Below are 26,410 nucleotides of genomic sequence, written 5' to 3'. Positions count from 1 at the left end.
GGGTAGGGAGTGAAGATGTTAAGGAAATTCAGGTTGTGAATGTAGACTACTTAAAAACTTGGCTGGGAAGGAAAGGGGACCAGAGAAGGTGTAGGAACAACTTGAGCTTGGCAAAGGTCAGGGCAAAACTTCGGTGGTAGGTGTGATTAGGAGGAAGAGGTGATGTCCCATTGAGGGGGCAAAGCTGATGAGGTGGATGAGTTCAGCTGGATTAGGAGCAAGAAGGAGCGCAGAAGGCATCTCTAAAGGTAGTCAGAGGGGCGCCTGGGTGGCTCAGTCCGTTAAGCCGTTCGGCTCTCAACCTCAGCTCAGGTCTTGATTTCAGGGGTGTGAGTTCAGGCTCCATGTTGGCCTCCACACTGGACATGGAGCCTACATTAAAAATAATAATAAATTAAATAGAATGGTAGTTGGAGTCTGAGTGGAGAGTCTTGAATGCCATGTTGAGGCATTTAAACTGTGATCTGGCAAACAGCTGGGAGCCACGAAAGGGATGCCTCATATTGACCATGGCAACTGCTGAAATTTAGCCTAGCAATCAGTGCCAGTGTTGGAGAGAAAAGGGCAGTTGACACGGAAGAATGCGGGCAGAAAAAGAAAGGAAGAGATAAATGTGAGAACAATTTTGGACGAAAACGCAGAAGTAGTGACTGATAACTGATAATAGGACCCAGGGAAACAGTTGGAAGCCAAGGCCCAGATTTCAAGCCTGAGTGGCTGGAGGAAAGGATGTTTTAGAAGTACTGAAATTTCCGGAAATGGTTGCTCATCAAAGTAAAAGTGTACAGCAGATAATAGGAAGGTGATGCCGGAGCTCAAGATGGGGATGAAGTACAGGGTCGACGCCCTTAAAACAGAGAAGTAGGTGGGGGGCCTGCTCAACAACACGAAAGAGAGCTTCGGAGAAGCCCCAGCACGCGTCCTCTGGGAACAGGACAGACAAGAACAGGCCTGGTTTGCTTCACTCCAAGTAGCTTTTAGGAAGGAAACGCAAACTCAAGGACTTTCGGCCCGTCGCCATTCAAAAGCAAAGTCCGTTATCATTTTGAGTGCTTTCGTGGCATTTTGCTTATCTCATGGATTCCCCTCTGCACCCATGAGAGGTGGGTCACGACTCCACGTTCCGAGTGGGGCAAGGCCAGCCTCAAGCACCTGCCCAGAGTCACACAGCTAGGAAAGGGCGGAGCCTCCCGGAAGTTCTGCTCGGGCTTAACTCGCTCCCAGGCGGGGTGGGGATGGAGGGGGTCGCGCGAATGAGCTGGGCCAGGCCCTCTCCCTGCCGCCCGCTCGCGAGGGAAAACCGCCGCGAGAACCGCGGACCCACACAACCTACCGCGGGGGCCGCTGCCGCCGGCCCAATCAGTGTCCGCTCCGGGCGCCTCCCAACAAACGGCCCGCTGATTGGCTTCTTCGGCCATCCGCCGCGCTGCCCTGGCAACCAGGCGACCGGACGCGGCGGCCGAGCATCCAGGCCTCCGGCTCCCAGTCCCGTGGCCCTTCGCCTGCCCCGCCGGCATCCGACACCATGTCGGTGCGGACACTACCGCTGCTCTTCTTGAACTTGGGCGGGGAGATGCTTTACATTCTGGACCAGCGGCTGCGGGCCCAGAACATCCCGGGAGACAAGGCCCGCAAAGGTGAGAGGCACCCGGCCCCACAGCCAGCCCCACGCCCGGCAGCCTGTTCCCCTCACTGCCGCCGCGGCGCGCACAGCCGGACCGCCACAGCCAGGCCCCCCTGCAGACTGACCAACACCCCTGCACCGCGCGCTCCTATAGCCAGGGACCTTTGGCACAACGCCACAGCGCCATCCGCTCAGGGCCTCTCAGGAGTCAAATTCCCCCAAAAGATGTTTTTACAGCAGAAGGATTTAATACCCGCGCTGTTATTAGGGGACCTGACACACACACACCCATATCCTCATCCCCTCAAATTGGAGAGATGATTTCCCTATTTCTCTTGACAACCAGCCCCTCCCAAATGTAGGAGACCGAGCTGCCCACCACTTGGCCAAACACTCTTTGCTAGTCCAAGCATCCTCTCCCCCCACCCCCACCCCAACAGGTGCTGAGTCTCCCGTCCTCTGTGTGGTATCCTCCTTCATGAGCTGGAGGCCAGTCTTGCTCATTTCAGAAGCTAATTCTGGGTTCTGAAATAACGGATGAGTCTATGGCCATACCACCCTGAACGCACCCGATCGCGTCTGAAATAACAGATGAATAAGAAAACATAAGAAAGTTATGTTATTCCCTTCACAGTTATTGGAAGAGAAGGCAGTTCTGGAAATAATTATATGAGAGTTTCTAAAATGCAAAATCTGGCACCCATATACACCACATCTAATCTCCAGAGAAATGACCACCCAGAACACTCTGCTACCATTTTCTTCTTCTTTTCCTCCCTTCTCAACCAACAACTGCTTTCACCAGGTTTCCTGGGATTAAGTACAGAAGAAAATATATATTTCAAGGTAGAGAAAGATAAGTTGGTACAAAGGAAACTGACATGACCCCAGATTAAAAATTTATTCTCTCCAGAGATCCGTGTGCTCAACTGATGTTAAACGTACATATTCAGATGTTAAGCATACATATTCAGATATTCACTACTGTGTCTGTGAGACTGAGTCCAAGTCCACACACAAAGACATAAAAAGAATTCCCTATCTCATACCCCCTCCCTTCATTCTGCACACTGCTGCCCGTGAGCTTTCTAAAATGCAAATCTGTCCATACCCCCTGCTACTTAAAACCCTTTGTCAACTTTCACTGATGTTTGGATGGAGACAAAATCTTTGGCAGGACATTTCAGGGCCCCTGCTGACCTGATCTCTCTCCACCTCTGCAGTCCCACCTTCCACCACTGCCTACCTCCTACTTTGTATCTTAATACCAAGCTGCTTGTAGGTCTACATTTAAAGCATGCTTATTCACATTTCCCTGCTAATAATCCCCATTCTCCCCCAAAGCTCCCATTTCTATGCTAATGGTTCCTCTTCCATACTGCATTATTCAGCTTGAGAATCAGCTCCTTCAGGAAGCCTCCCCACATGGGGAAAGGGTCTGAGAATACTCCCATAGCACCCCATGCGTGCCTCTGCCTATCTTATCGCTAGCCAGGTTATACTGCAATGGTCTGTGGGTGTCTCCCCCACAGACCTGGGGGGGCACGTAATTATCTTCATCTTTGTACTCCAGCACCTAGCAGAGTGCCTAGACCAGAATGAACTGGTGTTCAGTCAATGTTTGTTGAACCGATGATCTAAATTGGCTGTTTTTATATGATGTCGCCATTTCTTCCTCAAGAGGGTTCTGTTTTCCTTGGCACGTATGTTCTGTGATTGTATTCAGGCTAATGGCACAGTGAGCTGACAGGTAGCCCTTGCACTGGCGCTCTGCGTCTTGGAAAATGGTATAAATTAGCAATTAAGAGCAATTAAGACTCTCTGCAGCCATACAGTTGGGTTCCAATTCCAGCTTTGCCATTGAACTAGCTGTATGACCTTGGAGTGTAACTTCTATAAGCCTGTTTCTTTTTTCCATAAAATGAGCATCCCACATACTAACAGCAAAGTTGTCAGAATTGAATGAGATCATGTATTCAACATCAGGTATTGGCTTTCAAGAGGGGGTCTGGGCAAGACCCTGTGAATACAAAGGGTCTGGTTTCCTTTGTCTTCAGGAGCTTTGGTTCTTCTGGGTTTGCTAAATACAGCTTTAGGGAGTTTCAACCATTTTCAGTAATTCACATTCACACACTCATTCCTTCCTTCCACAGTTTAGGTGAGTGTCAGACATCATGTGAAATGCTGGATGGAGCCTGATCCAGCCCTTTCCTGCATTCACGGGAGGTAGGGCTTTGGATCAGCGTCATCCAGTAACTGCTTCTAAAACTGGGGGTCATATCTTCCTAACAACAACATTTATTAAGCACTTACTGTCTACCAAGGACTTCTCTGAAGACCTTAATTCCCACAACTATACTACCATGTAGGTAATACTGTCCCCATTTTACAGATGGGGAAACTAAAGTTAATTTGCCTGGGGTTACATAGCCAGTAAGAGGAGGAGTTAGGGATTTGAACCTAGGTCATCAGGCTCCAGAGCTCATACTCTTAGCCAATATGTTCTTAACTGCTACACTATACTTCCATATGTGGGGGGATTCTATCAGAATCTTTGGGGGTTGGGGGAATGGGAGGTCAGGAAGAGAGGGAGAGCTCTGAAAAAACTGTCCAGTGGACCCACTGATTTTATGAGAGAAATGACACAAAGTAACTGGCTCAGGGGGGCTCATAGAAGACAGCGAGAAAACAGGGTGCAGGGTGCAGGATTCAGAAAGCTGAGAAACACCCATCTGTCCCACCACTGAGCGCTGGTGTAGCTGCAGGAGCCACTGTGACAGCTGCTGGTGCACAGAGGCCTAGACAACACCAGACACAGTAAACGAGGCCCCGTTGATGCTGTGAATGGAAATCATATTTCTTCTAGGTGTTTTCATTCTCTTGCACAACTAATTGGTCTCCTGGAGGCCCTGCCGCTCCCCGGGGCCAATGCAGATACTGCAGTTTTTCACCACAGTGGAGCCTCTAGTTTAGGATTCAACAGAAAGGAAGTGTTCTCGCCATGGGGCAACTTTTGAGTGTTGCATATGAATGTCGTCGTGTCCCCCCCCCCCCCCGTTTTAAGCAACAGCAAGAATAGTAAAAGCTGCCTTTGCCTCACTCCAGTCCTCTTAAAAATACTCATAAATAAGGCCCTATTACATTTTGTTTACATTCCTCATTTTACAGAAGGGGAAACTGAGACACACAGCCAGTAAGTGGTTTTTCCAGGACGAGCAGATCACAGTGAAGTACTGAGCAACCAAATGGTGGTGAGGTTCTGTTTTTATTTTTCTAGTTCCAATTTAGCAGGCAGCTCTGGATAGCCTTGGGCCTTCGTCCCACTCAAAATATAACTAAAGTGAAATTGGCAAAAGCAAGTCATCTGGAAAAATAACAGAAAGAGGGGGCATCCTTTACCTTCCCCTGGATCCTCCGGAGGACCGGGGCGGGGCGCGCGCAGCACTCCAGCGACCTCTGCCGGAGCTGAGCATGATTGCCTGCAGGAGTGCGCGAACACTGGGCATGCTTCGGCCAGCTCCACTTTGTCAACAGCAGGGAGCCGCTGTCCCTTAGTGTATGTGAGCCCCTTGTGGCACCACCACCCCGGTCCTCCTGAGTCAGATGCTTAACTGACTGTGCCACCCAGGCGCCCTTGTAAAGCCTTCTTTTGAATGATGTGTATTCTCATAGCATTACAGAAAGTGACCTCTCGGGCCTTCCGGGATAAACCCCAGGGGAGCTAGTTCTGGGTTTCCTCTCCCACGAGGACCCTCTCTGGAAGGTATAGTCTCTCCAGGGCTTTTTTGGAACTTGTTATTTACCCATCATCCTTTTCAAAGTTTCAAATGGAAGGCAGAGTATTGGCATTAGACATTAATGCAAACATGCAAAAATAAAGTTTCATAGACCAGATCATTGGAATTGGTATTTTTAAAGCCTCCTTGAAAAGAATGTTCTTGCTTCATGAACTGGTGTTTTCTTTTTATATGCTTCATGTAGATGAATGGACAGAGGTGGACAGAAAACGAGGTATGCTATCTCTGGGCTGCATGCGTTCAGTCTGCATCCACAGGCTCACTCGATCCTTCATCACTGGGCTTACTGGGGGACCCCTCTAACCATGTCTAAGGAAGAACACAGTCATGAGTTTCTCTTTAGCCAAGAGACTGGTTGTACGTTGGAATCTCTTATTAAATAAATATAGCATGTAAGACGAAAAGCAAGCACACTTTGGCCAAAGGACCATGTGGCACCTGCAGTATTTGTCTCTTCATCTTGTCCAAGTTTTGCAGGGATTGCTGGGGCAGTAACTACACTTGTAGGTCAGCTGTCCTATTTGGTAGTCCTTTAAAACAATTCTGTGACAGTATCGCGCAGCCAAAGAATTGTGCTTTGACACCAGTGCACCCGCCTGAGCCATTCTCCCCAGCACACAGAGCGCTCTACTGAGCAATGGAGGAAAATGGAAGCAGGTGGCTGCAGGGCTGCCAGACCTGTGGGCCGAAGCACGCCTGCGCTATGGGCTTGTTGTGCCAAATCTTCAGTTTCCCCTTCGCCCACGACTAGCAGCCAACCTGAAAAATGTGCCGATTCCTCAGAATAAATCCTTAGCCTTTCTCACCCTTAAATGTCGCAAGGACCTTCCATCACTTGACATTTGGGTGCAGTTGATGCATGTCCTCACCCATCGTCCTCAGTATTTTCAGTGCTCTCAGCATACCAGCTATGCTGAGGAGATGATGCATGTCACGTTTAAGAGCACGAGCATTAAGATCAAACACCCCATCCTAATTTCACTTCCACCACCAGCTGTGTGACCTTGGACTTTAACATCTCTAAGACTCAATGTTCCTCCTTGATAGAATAAGGAGAATAATTCAGAGTTGTCTTGGGGTTTAAATGAGAGAATGCATGGAAAGTTCTAGCCCAGTGCCTGAAACATAGTAAGGATTCAAAAGTGGTAACCATCCAGAAGCTGTAGCTTCTCCCTTTTACCCTGGGTTCCAAACTGCATGTTCCCAATAAACAAATGTATAGCAGAGGTAGTTGGTAAAAACTCAGTTGCTTTCATTGAGAGAATTATTCATTGGGCCCGGCTCAAAGAAAAACCCAAATGAAGTGCTTGGTAGAATTCTATTGTCTTTTACCACTTTCTGTGAGCAGTTTTTGGCCCATCTCTTGATGCAGGGCAAAATTTCAGGCAAGAGGCATGGATTATGAAGACTGTTAGCATACATAATTGAATTATTGGAATTTATTTTAACTTAGGCATTACAAAATAATGAGCTGAAACTGACTTCCTAATCAGAACCCAGGACGAGCAACCTGATCTGTTAAGAACTCAGTTACTAAACTCCTGATGCACCTGTGAAAAATTACTTCCTTGCCTGCCCTTAGTCTCTACCCCACCCCCCAAAACCTGGCTTCTAGTGCATTCCTGCCTCATGAAATTATGCAAAGCTCATGTGAGTGCCAAAAACTAACACCAAGACTGACCGACAGGTCTGCTTAAACCCATTTCTCAGGTTTAACTTAAATACGACGTGGGCTGCTTCCCTAGGACAGGGATAGCTTCCAGTTCCACTTTGTGCCCTGGTGTTTATCTCATGTCTGGTACAGATTTAGGCCCACCTCAACCAAGTGCTAGGTAAAGCACAGTGTGAGATGTAAACTTGTCAATTTGTGCCCCCATATTCTTTCCAAAGACTTAAATTCAAGAGGCGGAGCTCCGGGTACCAGGGACCAATCATCAAACTGCCATTTCCTCTTGGGGTCATTTGTGTTCAGTGCTCGGCCCACAGGGGCAGGGCGTGCTGTACTCTTAACAACAGGTGAACTTTCTGGTAGTTAGGGTGCAAGGACCCTATTCACTTCCCAAGGGGAAAGGCTTCATTTTGCTTTTCACTTTGCCAGAGTGACTAACCATGCCCCTGCAATTTTCTTTCTTTTAGAACTGATGTATTTGGGTCTAAGCTATTTTCATTGATACTGCTAGGGACTCAAAGACCTTAGAGAAACGGCTCAGCACCCAGGCAAATGGCAGCTTCTGTAAGCATTGACATAATCGGGGCTGATACTATCCTTCAACTGGAATCCTTCCTCTTGGGCACTCCTCTTTGCCCTGCATAAATCCGTGGGAAATTCTTCAAATTCTTTCTCTCAAGGCCTCGTGTGTGGCTTTTCATTTGTACCTATTTCCTTGCAAATTCTGCATTTGATACAGGCTATGGTAAGAAAAAGGTAGAAAACCCAGTTTCTTGCAGGTCCTTGCTTGCTTAGGTCAAGGACAAAAGACCATTCATGAAGCAAACCCAGAGAAGTTCCTATGTCTGCAAGCTGTCCACACTGCGGAAATGTTAGCGTGCATTAAGGGCAAGCTGCAATGGGTTCAAATTGTCAGATGTGAGAGGTACCCTGTGCTGGTAATGGATCTGGTTCTTCCTCACAAAGAGGATGGAGCCTCCAGTAAAGTCCAAGGTCAAGTGTGAGTTCAACACATCTGTAGGGAGTTAGTCATTTAGTTCTTTTGTGTCAAAATGTGGGGAATCCCCTCCCCCATCTCTGTAGCCCTTCCATATAAGATTTAAATACAACCAGCCCTCAGCTCCCCCTTGTCCCCAAAAATGCTCTTTGAGATGCCTTTTTCAAAAGATTTTATTTATTTATTTATTTATTTATTTATTTATTTATTTATTTATTTATAAGTAGGCTCCACACCCCGCGTGGAGCCCAGCACAGGGCTTGAACTCACAACCCTGAGATCAAGACCTGAGCTGAGATCAAGAGTCAAACATTTAACCGACTAAGCCACCCAGGCACCCCGAGATTTTATTTTTTTTTAAGTAATCTCTACACCCAAAGTGGGGCTCAAACTCACAACCCCACGATCAAGAGTCGTGTGCTCTACGAACTGAGCCAGCCAGGCACCCTGATGCTGGCTTGGCCCCCGGGTACTTCTATCAATTATTTAAAGTTGGACAGAGTGCCTGAAACCATGACCTGAATGAGCTACCTTGCCATCTGTCTCTAAAATACACGGTCACAACCAATCACCCGGTGCAAGAGAAAGGGGCATTTGTATCTTTCAGTGATAATCACTCGTGTTTAATAATTGATTTTGTATAATTATTGTAAGTCGTCAGTTTTCTGTCAGGTTTTAATGAATGTATATTCTCAGCATCCATATACTGTCACCCTTAGGCCGGGATATATCTGGCTCAATTCAGAATAATCTGTGTCCATACATACCTGTTCCTATTTCTTGTACCAGAGGGTTTTCCTAGCCTTCAACTAATATTATTTGAGTAGCACAAAATATCAACATGAACGAGTGAATGAAGAACTAGAATTATAGACACTTGATTTGGCACATGCCTTAGGATTTTTATTCTCACCAGATGGAAATTTTCCATTTGAACAAAATATAAGACAAAATATAATATCAATATTATAGATCAAATGTAGAAATTAAGACATTTTAAAATGGTGCTAATCTGAAGTACATGTCTTGTGGAAACATTAGAAATGTTTTCATCTCTAACCAGTGGGTAGACTTGTCTATTTTCATAGAATGTTTTTTTCTTTAAAAAGAGTTAATTACCATTATTGGTCCCATTTTTATGAAATTTAATTTTAAGTAAAAACGTTATAGATGAGCTAAACAAACCAAAAAAAAAAAAATGCTGTTTCTCATTTTAAGGAAGAGCTATAATCTAAAACGTTCATAGGAATCTTTTAAAGAAACATCTCCCCTATCATCAAGTGAGATAACGTACGTATCAAAATGCTTTATAACCACTGAAGCACAACATATCTGTACATTGTCACATTTATGCTTGCTCCGAGACAGTCCCATAAAGCACTCGGGACCCCGCTCTCTATCGGGACACCTGCGTGGTTTCTCCTGAGGGAGCAGATCTCACAGCACATCAGCACCCCCACTCTGCATAGACCCAGCTCCTGCATCCCGTTCATGTACAGAGAGCATCTCCTGCATAAAGCTTCCTCCGGCACCTTACTCAGCTGTATTCTCTCTTGTCTCTACAGTTCTGAATGACATCATCTCAACCATGTTCAATCGAAAGTTTATGGAGGAATTGTTCAAACCCCAAGAGCTCTACTCCAAGAAGGCCCTGAGGACCATCTACGACCGCCTGGCTCATGCCTCCATTATGAGGCTGAACCAGGCCAGCATGGATAAGGTGAGCAGACAGCTGCCTCCATCCCGTCGGTTGCATTTCTTGTACCTTTGGGGCATGAGCACAGACTGGGTCAAATGGGATGATATACGCAGGGGTGCCTTGCCAAAAAAAGGCACTTGTAAGTATCAGTTGTTGGTATTGAGTTCCGGAGTTAGAAAGAACCTGAAGTCATCCATCCCAACCCCTCTGATGTTAGTGTCATTCCACCTGCCCAAAGAGAGAGCTGGCATTCATGGCCGTATTTAGGAACACACACGTCAATCCAATGCAAGTGTCTAACCCTAAAAACTTTAATTCTGCTTCATTCTTAACAAATCTCAGCTCTGTGATGAGGAAACTGGGCATTTTTTTTTAAAGATTTTATTTATTTATTCGACAGAGATAGAGACAGCCAGCGACAGAGGGAACACAAGCAGGGGGAGTGGGAGAGGAAGACGCAGGCTCATAGCGGAGGAGCCTGATGTGGGGCTCGATCCCAGAACGCCGGGATCACGCCCTGAGCCGAAGGCAGACGCTTAACCGCTGTGCCACCCAGGCGCCCCGAAACTGGGCATTTTTAAAGCAAATTCAAAACTGCTCAGTCTTTACTTAGAACGTGAACATATTGGGGCACCTGGGCAGCTCAGTCAGTTGGGCATCAGCCTTCATCTCGGGTCATGATCCTGGGGTCCTGGGATCAAGCCCTATGTCGGGTGGGGCTCCCTGCTCAGCAGGGAGTCTGCTTCTCCTTCTCCCTCTGCCCCTCCCCCTGGCTCATGCTCTCTCACACTCTCTCTCTTAAATGAATGGATAAAATCTTTAAAAAAAAAAAAAAGAACATATCTATTTCTTTGGGAAACAAATTATCTGAGTTTTAAAATAATAATTCTAAATAAATAACGGCAGAGAATAGACAAATCTCCTATTCAAAAAACTCTCCAGTTCAGAATACAGATACCCCCTCCCTGTGTGGGGGCTATACTCAGTGACTTCCTTCCAAAGGGATGGTATGGAGAGGGAAGAGAACAGGTGATTTATAGTGGAGAAATGACAAACACTACAAGGTCAATGACAACGGTAATGAGTCATGTTGGTTGTATGCACCCTGGTACAGTGTGATGAGGATAGCACTCTATCTCCGCGGTCTTCCTTCCAAAAACCCACACCCCATTCCGATTGTGAGAAAAACATCAGACAGATGGGGCGCCTGGGTGGCTTAGTCGGTTAAGTGTCTGCCTTTGGCTCAGGTCATGATCCCAGGGTCCTGGGATCGAGCCCCGCATCGGGCTCCCTGCTCATGAAGAGCCAGCTTCTCCCTCTTCCTCTGCTGCTCCCCATGCTTGTGCTCTCTCGCTATCTCTCTCGCTGTCTGTGTTTAATAAATAAATAAAATCTTTTTTAAAAAAATCAGATAACATTTGGAGGTCATGTTACAAGTACCTGAGCAGTACTCAAAACTCTCAAGGCCACCAAAAACAAGGACAGTTAGAGAAATCATCACAGCCAAGAGAGAGAGGCCTAAGGAGACCTGATGACTAAATGTAATGGGTCCTGAAACAGAAACAGGACATTAGGGGAAAACTAATGACATCTAAATAAAATACGGACCTCAGTTACTTTTAATAATAGCAATAATAATAACAATTTTTAAATAATTCATTTTTTAGTTTCTTCATTATGTGAATTTTTTTTAATCCTGAGGACTGACGGTAAGTGCCAACTATACAAAATCCGTGCTCACTTCCTGCAGGTACCTGGCAATCTCAGGGAGCCATCTCCCTTTAACTGTGCCCTTACCTCCTCTCACTTACTTCTGGAAAGCTACTTTATCTCCTTGAGCCTCCATTTTCTCATCTATAAAATGGGGATAATAATAGCTCTTTCATCAGTTTCAGGATTCAGTCAGAAAACATAACACACAGAGGCCTGGCACATAATTGATGTTCGATCAATGGTGATCACCTCTACTCTGGTTGCTCTTCTCCTTCTGCTTTTAAGAAGGTTTAAGTTTCCATGGAGAAAGGACACAGAATTTGGAATCAAAAAACCTGGATTCAAGTCTTAGCTCTACCAGTTACTAGCTATAGACTCAATTTACTGAATAGCTCTGAACTTTCATTTCTTTATCTTCTGCCTGGTTTCATCCTTTATTCCTCTCATGGTGTCCTAGCCACAACAGGAGCTCAACATGTGATAATGATGGCAGAGAGTCCCAAGTCGATATCTTTAGTATTATACATTCCCCACACACACACCCCAGGGTATTCCTCGGTACTTCCCTCTCTAAATGAAATGTGTACCTGCATGTTGGAGAAATGGAATCATCTAGATAGTTCTAGCAAATGCCTTAGGATCTGAACGTCCTGAGTTCAAAGCTCACCCTGCCACTAATTACCAGCTATGTGAAATTAAGCTAGTCTCTTTATTTTTAAGCTGGGACTAGCATCTTCATCATAGAGTCCGTGTGAAGATTAAATGGGACCACACAAGGGGATGTGTGTGAGTGTGCTTAGCACTACCCTCCATGGGTGTAGATTATGGTCTCCATCCTGCATCGGTCTCACCCACAGCTTCTCTCCCAGACTGGTTCCTTCCCCCCATCCCCACCCCCACCCCACATCCCCCAGACTGCCCTGCCACTGGCAGTGTCAGCCTTCTCCAAGGCACCAGGTGGGAAACACTGTGGTCGTTTCGGACAGCCCTCGTCTTCGGCCCCAAACCTACTCAGGCAGTCGTCATATGTGACAGTTATTCCTTCGAAGAATCACAGGCGCTTCTTTTCCTGGCTTTTTCCGTGCCCACCATCTTTAGTCCAGTCCTTACATCTGGATTATTCCAGCAAAGTTTCTTTCAGTCTTGTCGTCCCTAGATGTTATTGTGCACCTATCTCCCCACCTCCAGCCTCCCTTCCATCGCATCTCATCATGGCCAGACTCACTAATCCGGCTTAACGATCACTTCCATCACGGCAGCTCAGAGAACTTCAGGAGCTCCCCTAGGCCCCACCATGTCTAGTCTGAATTATTTTGCCTGTCTTTCTAAAACTTTCTAATATTCTAGCCTTGCCATATTTATCCAACTGTGCTTCCCACCGACCCCGACACGAACTGCCCTCTCTTATCAGGCTGTTCGCCTCGTTCTCCCAGGAAAAGAGCACACTCGTTGCTGCCTCCGGACCCCCCTGCGCACCGTTCCCCTCACCTAGAACGCCTTTCCCCTCCCTCAGTCCGTGTGAACCTGTGCCTGCAGCCTTCTGCTTCCACAAAACCTATCTTGACCACTTTGGTCTGCAGCAGTGTCTCGCCTCCAATCATTCGCAGACGGTCAGACCACACATGGGCCTTGCCGATAGCTCATTAAGTATTGTTCATCATTTAAAATTTCTCTGACACAGTTGTAGAACTTCACACTCGCCTCCTGCACACACACTGTCTCCTTGACTCCTCTCAGCAGTTTAGCAATGACAGGAAATTAGGGAGTATTGTTTTAAGGTCTTATTTATTTATGTATTTATTTGAGAGAGAGAGAGAGAGCTCGAACTGGGGGAGGGAGAAGGGGAGAGAAGAATCTCCAGCAGACTCCACACTGAGCCTAGAGCCCGACACGGAGCTCGATTCCATGACTGTGAGATCATGACCTGAGGGGAAATCAAGAGTTGGCCACTCAACCAACTGAGCCACCCAGGCGCCCCAGAGAATAATTTTTACACATGAGAGAATTCAGGCTCAGAGAGGCAAAGGGACGTGGCCAGGGCCATCCACATGTCAGCCGCAGCTGCAGAGGGCTGGTTTTTGAACTTTCTCTCTCCGAGGCCAGCACCCAGTCCGGGACCCCATGGCTGCCGATACTGTTCCAAATGTGTTCCCTCAGCAGCACACATAAGCTGACCAGAAACCCTGGTTTTCCCGGGAGTGCCCTGGTTTCTACCTGTTGTCCTGGCTTCATTATTCACATCATCCCCTTTTACACTCTTGGTTGGAGTGGTAACTGACATGGTCACCTGAGCTGTATGACATGGTTTTCAGTAAATTCTTGGCTGGCCGCTTGTGTGGAGGTGCTGACGTCTGCCTCTATATATTTCGTTCAGCTCTATGACCTGATGACTATGGCTTTCAAATACCAAGTACTGCTGTGTCCCCGCCCCAAGGATGTGTTGCTGGTCACTTTCAATCATTTAGACGCCATCAAGGGTTTCATCCAAGACTCCCCAGCCATCCAGCATCAGGTGGAGGAGACTTTCCGGCAGCTGACTGAAGTAAGCGGGTCACCGGGTCATCACCTCTCAGCCCCGTTCTTGTCCTCATTCCCCCGTGAAACACAGCCAGATTCTATGACAGACAGAACAGGATGAGGGATGGCAAAGCCTGCCGCTCTCCCGATAAATTCTAAACTCCTACGAGGATCCATTTTGGTCATGTAATAGGCATTACCACCTTAGGCCCTGTCACTGTCGCCTTCCACATCGGGAAAGCAACGACCCAGAGCATGGCTGTTGCCCCCCGACTTCTCTGAAAGGGAGCTGGCGGTGGACATTCTGCTAAATGTTGGGGAAGGGCCCCTGCAGGGCTGTGGGGAACAGGACGGGTGAAGTGTCCCCCTGCTCGGATGTGGCATGATGGGGTCAGCCGCGCTGGCTGTCCTGCTGCCCCTCTCACCCCTGCAGCTGAGTCTCCTGCCTGCTCCTCTGGCTCCCGCCCCCGAGCGCCCAGCTAGCCCTGCCTGTCTGCCCTTCTCATCTCACTTCTGGAAGTGAAGCACTTCTCTCTGCTTTGCCTCTGGCAGGTATATGGAGGACTCCCTGCCGGGGAGTTCCAGCTGATTCGCCAGACCCTCCTCATCTTCTTCCAGGACCTGCACATCCGGGTGAGTGAACGGGCGGCCCCGGGAGCACCCTGCCACTGCCGTCCGAGGGAAACAGGGTGCCAGGTGTTCAGGCAGAAGAGGGCTGAGGTTGCCCAGTTAGTGATTCCTCTGTGGTTGGCTCCATGATGATAAATTTTCTGATAACAAATCTCAGCAGTTTTGAAATGGACCAAGGAAGACAATGATACTGCCATTCCTTCCCAGTTACTTTATGTGTTCCTTTAAAATATGATTTATTCTCTTCTCCGGAGGAAACGTGTTCTCAAGGCTGCCAGCCTGATCTCCGTGATAAAGCCTTTTCTCAAACCATTAATATCCTTGACCTATCCAGTGTCTGATGCTGTCAGGAGGCTGCCCTCCCACCCCACGAAACCCACCTTTCCTGGACTCTCACAGCCCGTCCCGGGCTTCCCTTACCCCTCCCAGCTCTGAGCCCCTCACTCCTTCCTCCCCCTTTCCTTCACCTTCACCTAGGACTTCGGAGTCTCACCTACACCCTCCCCTTGCCCAGCCCTGCCACCTAGACCCCCATCTCCACCTGCTTGCTGAGATCTCCATGACGAGGCGCCCACTGCCTCCAGTGTAAGGTCTGCAGCGAAACTCATCTCCAGAATTCCAGTCCTGCCCCCCTTCCAACTTCCCGATTTCTTTTGAGGTCCCCCCACTTCTTCAGTCAGCTCAGAAGCAGTGTCACCTTTGATTCCCCTTCTCTCATCTTCATCTCAAGTTCTACCGAGGCTGCCTTTTCAGGGTCCATGTCCTCTTTTCCCTTCCAGCTGCCCCTAGGCCGGCTCAGGCCCCCCTCTGCTTGTTGGCTGTTGCTCCCAGCTGACGCTGCCTCCTGACCCTTTCGGGCCTACTCAGGACAACTCTACATCCAACTTTTAAGAACACATTGCTGAGCCTCTGAATGTGGGGCCCGTCTCTCTGGGACAGGACTTCATTCCTCTGCATAACAACACGCTAAGGAAAGGGTGGGTGATAGGGCAAAATGAGCGGAGGCTCGGGAGTCGAACATCCTGGCGTCTGAATCCCAGCTCCCAACACAGCTCCATGACCTCTCTTGAGCCTTAGCTTCTTCATGTGAAAACTGGGCATGATGATGCCTAATTCCGAGCGTATAGCTGATGCGGCATGTGTAATACGTGTATGTGTCCAGTATAGAGAGCTTCCTTCCAGAAACTGGTCACAGGGATTACCTCCTGGTTGTAGAGAACCGCACGCAGGATGGGAATAAGACAGAGGCTTATGCTCCATTGTATACCCTTTAAACCTTTTGAATCTTGGACTTGTGTAGGCATCACACATTCACACAATACAATTCAAAAAACAGAAGCAATAAGAAGCACTTAGGGCCTGATCGTTATTTCCCTTCTGTGGACCAGGGAAGACAAACAGATCTCAACTCGGAGGCCAATTTTATGTTTAACCCTCATGAATAATTTTATTTGCTATGGATCGAGTAATAATAACACCAATATAAATTAAGATCTCTAATAGTCATCGATTAAAATAAAAAATATGAAAGTACAAATAAGATTAAGTTTTGTATTGCTTTAAAATATGGAAAACCCTGCATCAGATTCTTGTCAAAATGGTGCCTATTTGGACACTGTTTTATGGACTGTAGTCATACGAGCAGCCATATTGCTTTCTCCGTTCTGACAAGATAAAATTCATTATAATGAAAAAAGACACTCCGAATAATAAGTTTATAACAAAATCATTAAAATATATTAAACTACAAAATATATTAAGCTTTAATTGCTAAATAGGCAAGCAATGAAACATCAGAATGTTCATAAAGAAAAATAGAAATCACATATCCTGACAACATTCAGCCATGGCTCTGTGACACTTGGCTGGTCTTCCGAGTATGGTCTTGAATGGTATTTCTGCTCAGCCACAATTTGTGATTGCCTCTGCGGATTTTCTCTGTTTTCAAAACAGCCTTGGTAGTCTTTAGATTAGTCAGTAAAACCAACTAACTAGGGGCGCCTGGGTGGCTCAGGCGGTTAAGCAGCTGCCTTCAGCTCAGGTCATGATCCCAGGGGTCCTGGGATTGAGCCCCACATCGGGCTCCCTGCTCAGTGGGAAGTCTGCTTCTCCCTCTGCCTCTGCCCCTCCTCCCTGCTTGTTCTCTTTCTCTCTCTCTCTCAAATAAATAAAATCTTAAAAAAAAAAAAAAAACTAACTGAATCAAGACAACACAGGTCTGATCTAACACTCCCTTGCTCACTGTTTAACCAAAGCAAATACAAAACGCCTCATCCTGATAGCCACAGCTTTCTGTGGTCTCAAGAAACAACCTGAAGTGGTCTGAATGTGCTCAAGGGCCTGACCTGCCCTGGGGCCTGGCCAGAGACTGCCCGAAGACCACTTCCACGTGGAACCCAGAGCAGTTCTTTACAACCATCCCAACCCCCAACCCCCTCCGCCCTCTAGTTCTTCCAGGGTTGCCTCCACAAGGACAGCCACCTCAGGTCGCCCACCCTCTCCTGTGCTCTCATTCCCATTCATGCTTCCTTCCCTCGTGGACTTTCCTCGCGGGCTTCCCGTTGTTTCAGTCATCAGAAAACATCATTCCATCTTCTCCTCTTCGTAGAATGTTCCCTAATACCTCCCCTCCATGATCCACTCCACTTGGAAATATTTCATGCCTGTAAAACTCGTCAGGCTAACACATGTTTATAGAGTGCACTGTTTGCAGTGTTAGAGATACATAGGTGAACACGACTGAGGCCCTGCCTTAACGAGGATCTACGCTAGTAGAGACAGGGAGGATAAGTAAGTCATGTTCTTGTTCTGGTAACTTTAGAAAGAGGCAAGATAAGGTAAAGTTATAAAGGTCAACAGGGAGAGATATCGCGTGAGACCGGCGCTGTCCGATAGCACTTTCTGTGATGATGGAGAGGTTCTCTGTCTGTGCTGTCCAATACGATAGTCACTGGCCACCTGGGGCTATTGAGCACTTGAAATACGGCTAGTGTCTGAGAAACTGAATTTTTAAGTTAGCTTCATTTTATTTGTTTTGAAGATTTTATTTATTTATTTGTCAGCGGGAGAGCGTGCACTAGCAGGGGGAGGGGCAGAGGGAGAAGCAGACTCCCCGCTGAGCAGGGAGCCCAATGCAGGACTTGATCCCAGGACCCTGAGATCATGACCTGGGCCGAAGGCAGATGCTTAACCAACTAAGCCACCCAGGTGCCTCTAGTGCAGCTTAATTTTAATAGCCACACTTGACTAGTGGCTACTGTAGGGGACAGCACATCCTTAGATGACAGAGTTAGAGTTAAGTCAAGGGCAGGCTTTCTGAGGACAGACATTTTAGTTGAGAATGTAACTAACAAAGATCTCAGGGAAGCGCATCTACATGGAAGGGACAGCAAGTTCAAAGGCCCTGAGACAGAAAAAGCACGATGTGTTCCTTGGACAGAGAGGAAGCCAGTGTGAGTGAAGCCCGTCTAGGCAGGAGTGCTACAGTTCACAGGTGTAGTGTGCAGCGTGGGCTCTAACTAATCAGACCAGACGCCAGTCATAACCAAACTAGTACCGACCAGCACACTTAGCTTTATACCCTAGTGAGGAGTTTGTTCTAAGAGTAAAGAAAACATTTCAGGCATCCTAAGGTGAGTGGTAACATGATCTGTTTTGTGTTCTGGAAGGTGGACTGCATGGGACAAGGGCGGAGGTAAGACAGCAGTGAGGACACTATTGTAGAAATCTAGGTAGAAAGTGAAAGTTCTTGGCGTAGGTGCTGCCAGTGGGGCTAGTGAGAAGTCGTCACATCTGGGGTATCCCTTCAGGGCAAGAGGAGTAAGACTTACTGAGAAATTGAACGTGGGGAGGAAGGAAAAGAAGAATGAAGAATGACTACTATGTTTTTGGCCTGGGCAGCTGCTGGTGTCTGGTGCCACTGAGAGGGGGAAGGACTGAGGGAAGTATATTTGGGTAGAAAAATTAATTAACTCTAAGTCTGATTTGCCTATTAGACATGCCAGTAGCAATGTCAAACAAGCAACTGCATATGCAAATCGAGAGCCCAGAGGAGAGATTATCAGCGTACACCATAGAGATGGCATTTGAGGGCTTCTGGCTCTTGGTGGAGGCTGGTCATTCGCCCTCATCCACTGGTAGGGTGTGAGAAGCAGGGTCGGCATTCTCCCACCTGCCCCCTCGCTTTCAGATCATCACTCTCCTGCCCTCACCAACATGCCCCTCCTCTAGTGAGGCCAGACCAGCAACCACAGCACCGGGCAAAGCCCTGCACTCATCACTCACTGCTGAAACTGCCCACCAGGCCACCCCCCCTCCGTGTTCCCGGGGCCTGCACATCCCTGGCTCCCTTGCCTCCTGGCCCCCAGAGCCCTGCCACCACCCTGGGGAACGCAAATGCTCAGAGACACGCCTCATCCAGCACTCTGGCCCCACAGCTCTGTGACCTTCATTTCCTCTTTGAGAAAGCCGTCAGGAACTCATTAGAGAAGGGGAAAAGGCAGCAAGGGCCTTACAGATGTTTGGTTTTAAAACAGAAGAGTGGTCCATGCTACCTAAGAGAATCAGAAAAGTCAGGGCGCCTGGCCGGCTCAGTCGGTGGAGCGTGCGACTCTTGATCTCTGGGTTGTGAGTTCAAGCCCCACGTTCGGTGTAGAGACTACTTAAATAAATTTTAAAAAAAGAAAAAACGAAAAGTCTTCATAGAGGATCTGATATCTTTTTTTAAAAACGGATTTTCACAGGCCCATGGGAAATCAGGAGAGGGGTTAACTGGACACGCAAGGGGGAGGACACCATCTCAATAAAGGCATGAGGCACGTAACCACCTGGTGTGTCTGGTGGTGCAGGGGTGCAGAAGGCGGCAAGCGCCTGGGCGTGTCTGGAACGTAGGATTCAAGGAGGAACATGGCTACAGAGAAGAACAAGGCCCAACTGGACATTATCTGGCAGGCAGTAGAGAGCCACTGAAGCAGGCGAGGGACATGGTCAGACAGAAGTTGAGGAGTCTCTTAAGCAGCCAATTGGAGGAGGGATCACAACTGCATGAGAGGGGAGGCAGGGAGGCCAGCTCGGAGGCACCTGCGGTGGCCAAGTCAGAGACGACAAAGGTCTGCACTAGGGACTGGAGTGGAGAGAAGGGACCAGACACCAGGCGTGATCACTGGAGAGGCAGGGCTTGACGACTGAATAGACATGGGATGGTGGGGTCAGGGGAGCTCAGATTGCTGGCTTGGTGCCCTGGGGGCGTCATCTGCTACGATTGGGAACACCAGAGGAGGATCAGGTTTGGGAAGGCAAATGGTGCGCCCTGTTCTGAACAGGGTGAATTTGAGGTGCACCCTACGGAACCTGTAGGTGGACACGTGTAATAGGCAGTGGGCTAGATGCATCAAGCGCCCAGGGAAGAAGGCTAAGTGGCAGCTCGGGATCTGGGAGCCATCAGCGCGGAGGTGAACACTGGGAATAGATGGCGGGGGGGGGGGGGGGAGTAAGAGGAGAAGGACAGGGGAGAGTCACATGTACAGCTGAGGGCCAGCAGAGGGGCTGGGCAAGCAGACAGACCCCACAGTCCCATCCAGCCAAGGGCAGGTTGTTGGGTCAAACACAGCTACACACTGGACTGAAGCGTGTACATTCCAGACCTGCTGTGACATAGTCAACCTTGTTAGAATTGGGCTTCCAGAGTGTCTAGCACATATATATTCCCACTTCTGCAAATTTTCTTTCTCCATGCTCGTATTCACATCCCTTGGTCACAGAATCTCAAGGTTAAAAATTCCTTAACAGTCGTCCAGCCAAACCTTCCAATCAAACCAGTTTATACATCCCCCCCAAAACATGCCTTGTGCCCTCCCACCTCTGCTTCTAAAATGTCTTCACACCCACCTTCCTCTAGGCCCAGCTCCAAGAACCCACAGTTACCCCTACCCCCATGCCTGTGGTCATTCTCTTCAGTGGGTTACTTAATGTATATGCTACCCAGCATCTCCCGCTTTCTACTGTCCCTGTTTCCCATTTTATGCTTGGGTCCTGTGCCAGTTAGACTGTAATACTGAGAGTAGAAGCTACCATGTATTGAGTACTCACTATGTGTCAGACTCTGTGATAACTGCCTTTTCATTATCTGATTAAGCAGATAACACTAGCCCATTGAATAGATGCTATTATTACCCCTAGTTTACCAAAGAGAAAACCAATGCACAGAAAGGTTGTGTAACTTACCCAAAGCCCAGAGCCAAGGAGTGGCCCAGCTGGGGCATGAGCCACGCCAGTGTGACAGCAGCGGGCCAAACTGCCAGCTCGTGAGTTCTTAGCGCTTCGCACTGTCACTCATTTGCCCGCAACAGATGCTTACTTTTGAGGATATTACAAATATAATCTTGTAGCATTTTAGAGTTTGAAGGGATCTTCAAATTTATCTCATTTTACAGATGAGGAAGCCAAGATCCAATAAAACTGATTAACTGCTACAGCCTTTATGGGATTTAATCTGACCCTGACCTTGACACAAAGGATGCAAACCAAGGGAGCCCCCGCTGGCTCAGTCCGTAGAGCATGCGACTCTTGATCTCCGGGTTTTGAGCTTGAGGCCCACGTTGGGTATAGATATAGAGAGTACTTAAAAAAAAAAAAAGAAAGTACTATACAAACTAGGGAGTAGAAATAGCATAATGTGGTGTTTTCAGTCCCATAGAAAACCTTCAGACTCTAATGCCAACAGAAGCCACGTGCTCTGGCCCCTTCCCACCAGTCCAGCACATGGCCAAAAGATTGGGCTCCAGAGCCAGAAACACAAGGGTTGAATCCTCAGTTCTGCCCCTTCCGAGCTGGCTGGCCTTGAGAAAGCGCCTCAACCTCGGGGCTGCCGATTCCTCATCTGTAAAATGGAGGTTCTGATAGCTCCAGCCTCACAGATGTCTGGAAAGTTCCGCAGGGAACCAAGGAATGGGTGCGGAGTTAGTTTTGAATCCTGGCCCTGTCTCTTACTATTCTCTTCAGGCGAGTCACCTCAGTCTGGGAGCCTCAGCTTCCTCATCTCTAAAATGGGGGTAATACAGTTCAGCTGGAAGACTTGCTATGCCCTTCCAAAGAAGGTCTGTTTGTAACAACACCGTAACTCTCCAGGGCCAGTCATGCTGAGTCTTTCTCTCTCGTGGTTATAAATTCACTAGGTAACATCCCCAAGCCATTATACATTTCCCATCCTGCGAGTGCTTATGTCTAGGAAAATATACCAAGAAAAATGACAGTGAGTATATTTTTTTTTTCCAGGTATCCATATTTCTAAAGGACAAAGTCCAGAATTCTAATGGTCGCTTTGTGTTGCCAGTGTCCGGGCCCGTTCCCTGGGGAACTGAAGTTCCCGGACTCATCAGGTGAATTCTCAACTGTAATGGTCAGACCAGCGTTTGGGGTGCCAGGAAACCAACATGTGGGCCACCACAGAGAACGCGGCCCTGCTGGGTCCCCCGCTTCCTTCAGTAGAGCATGGCAGTGAGAAGGTCAGGTTCTCACCCCAGCTGTGCCACTGAGCAGACACCTGAGGCCAACCACCCAGTTCTTCAGGATTCACTTCCTCATCTATTAAATGGTTGCTGTGAGGGTGAATAAGATAATAATGCTCTAAAGTGCTTGCACAGCACCTGGCACGTAACATGTACTTGGTAAATAGCATTATTATTGCATTATTATTATTATTGCTGCAACCAGCATCTTTATCTTGAAAGAGTGCATGAATTCCTTTTTGTCCCATAGTACAAAGAATAAAGAAGCCTCCAGGACTCCCCAAGCTTGGAGAACCTTCCATCATGTCATATTTGTATTGTAGAATGTTCAACGACAAAGGCAAAGAAGTGAAGAAGGTAGAGTTCAAGCACGGTGGGCACTATGTCACTGCACCAAAAGAAGGTTCTTTTGAACTTTATGGAGACCGAGTCCTGAAACTGGGAACCAATATGTAAGCAAATTCTCCCTCCCTGAATGAATGAATTCAAGTCCGAGGGAGGTCACTTCACTTAAAAAACCAGCTTGACTTCCGCTATGAAAATCCCTGCTGACAAGTGAAATCATTTCCCCTCAGATACAGTGCATGCAGAGCCCTGACATTTTCAGAGGGCCCCCAACATTTCCCAACATAAGGCAACTCACCAGGCTGAAAAGATAAGTCATTGTAAATAGCCACGGAAGAGAACCAGCCCAAACCCGTGTCGCGGTGGAGGTCAGAAAGGCAAGGCCTGCACATTGTGCTCACACTTTTTGCAGTAATATACGTTCCTTTGCCAGAAAAGCCATTTCCACGCAGCTTTGCGGGTATTTTTCTCTGGTAAAGCGTGAAATCTGAGTGGTTGACACCCACTTAGTTATATTCTGTACTCCCAGCACATTTTTGGATGCTTTTTAATGTCTCAAAACAAAAGTTACGTGCTATATTTATGAGTTAGAAGGAAGTCGGTGTGAAAGGGCCAGACAATGTTTTCACGGTTTTCCGTTGGTAACCAGGTACAGTATGAACCGGCCCGTGGAAACCCACATGTCTGGAGCTTCCAAAAGCTTAGCTTCCCGGACACAGGTGAGCCGCTGCCTTCCTTCTTCACCTTCAGAGCTATTTCTCGACACAGAAATCTAGATGGGGAGGGGGGTGGAAACTCTAGACTTCAAAGCTAGCCAGCATTTCCCTCGGTGTTTGCAATCTTCTCAGTTCGGCCTTACAAGTACAAAGGTTTTTAATTGTAGTTTCTCATGAAGACTTCCAGTGATCTGACTAATTAGGTAATTTTAGGCTTGGCTCAACCACCATAATTAAGCTGGAACCACACACCAGGCCACGTGAAATAGCATTGTTCCAGTGCCACTGGGTCTGTGGTTGCTGAGTCCAGTACTCCTGTGTCTTCTGATCATTACAGCAACCCTTTTCAGCGCGACCCTGTATAATGCCATGGTAGCTAAGTTCAAAATGGGGTTTTAGATTCTCCGAATTCCATCTTTACAAATTCTCACAGAAGTAGCTACTAGCTTGCTCTAGGACAGATCAGGAAATATTCAGTTATTTGGCAAACAGTTACTGAACTACTTCTATGGGCTGGGAACCCAGGGACACAAAGCTGGCTTAGAAGGAGAAATGGGCATGCAGATCAAGGTGTCAGTATAAGCAAAGGCACCAAGGGACAAAAGAGCAGAGTGGTATTTGGGGGAAGCAGGGAGGCCGTGTCTCTCCCACATGGCTAGATCTTAATGCAACTGAGGCAGGTGGCCAGAGATTCTCCTATACCAGGACAGTGGGGCCTGATTGCAAAGGGGCTTAAGCAATTTGAACTTCGCCATTTAGGCAAGAGGCAGAGGGGTCTATCTCCAGCGAGGAAGAAGTGAGAGAACTCTAGGTAACTGGCAGCAGAGTGACCAAAAAAAAAAAAAAAAAAGCAGAAGAGGCAGAGCAGGGGGCAGCTGGGTTAGAGGAGCCGGGCTTGGAAGGAGGGGTGAAGGTTGAGTGGGGCCAGACAGCAAGAGGAGGAAATGGATCCCAGGTGTGTTCACCACGGTCACCACCTGAGGGCAGTGTGGTAGCTCCTATGGAAGGAGTGCCGTTGGCCCTGGGCCCTTTGCTGAGGCTACTGGTAAAAGCCCAGGAAGTAGATCGATGGAAGAGGAAGCAGTGTTCTTCTCCTTCAAGGAGGAAGGTCGTCTGAGGAGAATGGGGATGCCTAGGGCACTCCACTCATCTTGAAAGTGTGAGAATCTGGTTTGCTGCCTTGCTAAGAGTCCTTCTGCTTCTGATGTGGATTATTTCTGTTTGGGTTAAGCCTATTTTCTATGCTTTATTTGGACACAGTTCTTCCCAGGATAATTTAAACAGTTATTGTTCTGCCTGGTCCTATAATACCGCCGCGGGTCTCTGGGGTCTCAGCAGGAAATGTGATCACCTTCATGTGGCCAAAAGTCATGCAATTGTTTCTGCAGGAAAGCATTGCTCCAAACCCTCTTGCTAAAGAAGAGCTGAATTTCTTGGCCAGGCTAATGGGAGGAATGGAGATTAAGAAACCCAGTGGCCCTGAGCCAGGATTCCGGTTGAATCTCTTCACCACCGATGAAGAGGAGGAGTATGTTTTAAAACCTGTTTCTTACAAGGCATATCTAAAATTCCTAAGTGTGATAATAACCAAAAAATGGCCATTATAAACCAATGACACTCATAAATACAGACATAAAGGTCACAGAGGAAAAACCAGCAAATTAAATAACCTAGTTAAAGAAGAATCCACCAGTATTAAATAGTCTGACCCTTCTGGATGCATTCAAGAAATAGTTCTAATGTTTTACTTAGCAAAACATAGCTGAACAAGAAGTATTGGAAGTCAAGATAATCATAGTAAGAAAAATCTGTTAAGAAACCAGAGGGGAGTCAGGGCCTGATGGCTTTGGGATAAGGCAGTCTCCCGCAAAACCAAAAGGGAGAGTAATCCACCCAGGGTTCTACAGAGCTTTACAGTTTATAGAGCACTTTCACACCATTATCTCACGTGATCCTCCTCGCAACCAGATATTTGGGGTGGGGGTCACCTTCTATTTCCGTATCCATTGAACTAACTTCTGTGTGACAAATACTGTGGTAAGTGCTGGGAACACAAAGTTGGGAGCGTAAGACCCGGAGCCCGTCCTCAGGAGCTCGCAGGGTAGGAAGAGAACATACCGGACACGAGTTATTTCAGGGCCATGTCATAAATGCTGTAGTGGAGGACACAGTGATTGACTTTGCTTCAGCAGACGGAGGGAGCTGGCATCCGGGCTTGGTCTTGCAGTTTGCCAAGCAGAGGAAGGGGAAAAAGCATTCTTGGCCCAGTTCAGTACATGCAAAGGCACAGAGACAGACAAGGGCTTGACTTTCTGGAGCATAGGGTGCTCTGCCTGGGGAAAGGGCGGAAAGCTGAAGGGAAGTGGCAGAAGCTGAGGCAGAAAAAAACAGGCTGCCAAATTATCAGATGCCAGTGTGCCACACTGGCAGGGATACAGCCCTAACCTTTGGCCCGTTTCTCTACCACCTCCTGCAGACAGGCAGCGCTAACCAGGCCAGAAGAGTTATCCTATGAGGTTATCAACATACAAGCTACGCAGGTGGGTGCAGGCGATGACACGGGCCAAGCGTCAGTCCCTCCTCATCTCCTGCTGACCTGAACGTCCCAGGCCCTCCCTTCTCTCTCATCAGCATGTATCCAGAGTCCCTATTCTGACACACATCACAGTGGTGGGACAAAAATTCAACACCATCTGCTCGGAGAAGCCGCCATGCTGACACAGCCCCTTCTCGGCCTTGCTCTCTCACTTCTCCAACAGGACCAGCAAAGGAACGAGGAGCTGGCTCGCATCATGGGGGAGTTTGAGGTCACGGACCAGCCGAGGCAGAGCGCCAGCAAGGGGGACGATCTGCTCGCCATGATGGATGAGTTATAGCTGTGCCAGCCCGGCACACCCCTCCGGCCCCCCATGAGACAGGCTGCCTGATAAGGACCCCAGGGATGCCACAGGGAGCACAATGATGCTGCTGGTTTTCTCCCGAGTGAGCAGTTACCTCCCGTTCCCGTTTATGTTGTAACGAGCTACAAGTCTCCCTCAAGGAGCACCGGGTCTGGAAGGCATACGCACACCCATGTTTTCAGCAAAATAGATTCTGGCTTTTAAATTGGACCTTTTCCATTTTCTTCTGGTTTTATGGCAACCATCCAAAAGCACCCTGGGCTGTAGGTTCAAGCGTCAGAGTCGCTGAGCCGGCGTG

General features: G+C 47.9%; 1 protein-coding gene across 1 annotated transcript; it reads left to right on the top strand.

Annotated features, from left to right (window-relative positions):
- Positions 1 to 1,426: 1,426 nt before the first annotated feature.
- Positions 1,427 to 26,317, top strand: OSCP1 (organic solute carrier partner 1). The gene is made up of 10 exons (XM_026516653.4): positions 1,427 to 1,637; positions 9,653 to 9,807; positions 13,874 to 14,041; positions 14,569 to 14,649; positions 21,919 to 22,022; positions 22,475 to 22,603; positions 23,146 to 23,215; positions 24,601 to 24,740; positions 25,689 to 25,752; positions 25,972 to 26,317. The coding sequence occupies exons 1-10, from the start codon at positions 1,526 to 1,528 to the stop codon at positions 26,086 to 26,088; spliced, it is 1,140 nt and encodes a 379-aa protein (XP_026372438.1). The 5' UTR covers positions 1,427 to 1,525; the 3' UTR covers positions 26,089 to 26,317.
- The last annotated feature ends 93 nt before the right edge of the window (positions 26,318 to 26,410 follow it).

Source organism: Ursus arctos, unplaced genomic scaffold (genome assembly GCF_023065955.2).
Source record: "Ursus arctos isolate Adak ecotype North America unplaced genomic scaffold, UrsArc2.0 scaffold_32, whole genome shotgun sequence".
NCBI lineage: Eukaryota > Metazoa > Chordata > Mammalia > Carnivora > Ursidae > Ursus > Ursus arctos.
This window is presented reverse-complemented; position numbering and strand designations above follow the sequence as displayed.

Excerpts from the sequence above, each read along its gene's own strand:
- OSCP1 (XM_026516653.4), top strand. The coding sequence starts at position 1,526 with ATGTCGGTGCGGACACTACCGCTGCTCTTCTTGAACTTGGGCGGGGAG. Across the intron at positions 1,638-9,652 it reads GGGAGACAAGGCCCGCAAAG|TTCTGAATGACATCATCTCA; the intron begins GTGAGAGGCACC and ends TTGTCTCTACAG. Across the intron at positions 14,650-21,918 it reads TCCAGGACCTGCACATCCGG|GTATCCATATTTCTAAAGGA; the intron begins GTGAGTGAACGG and ends TTTTTTTTCCAG.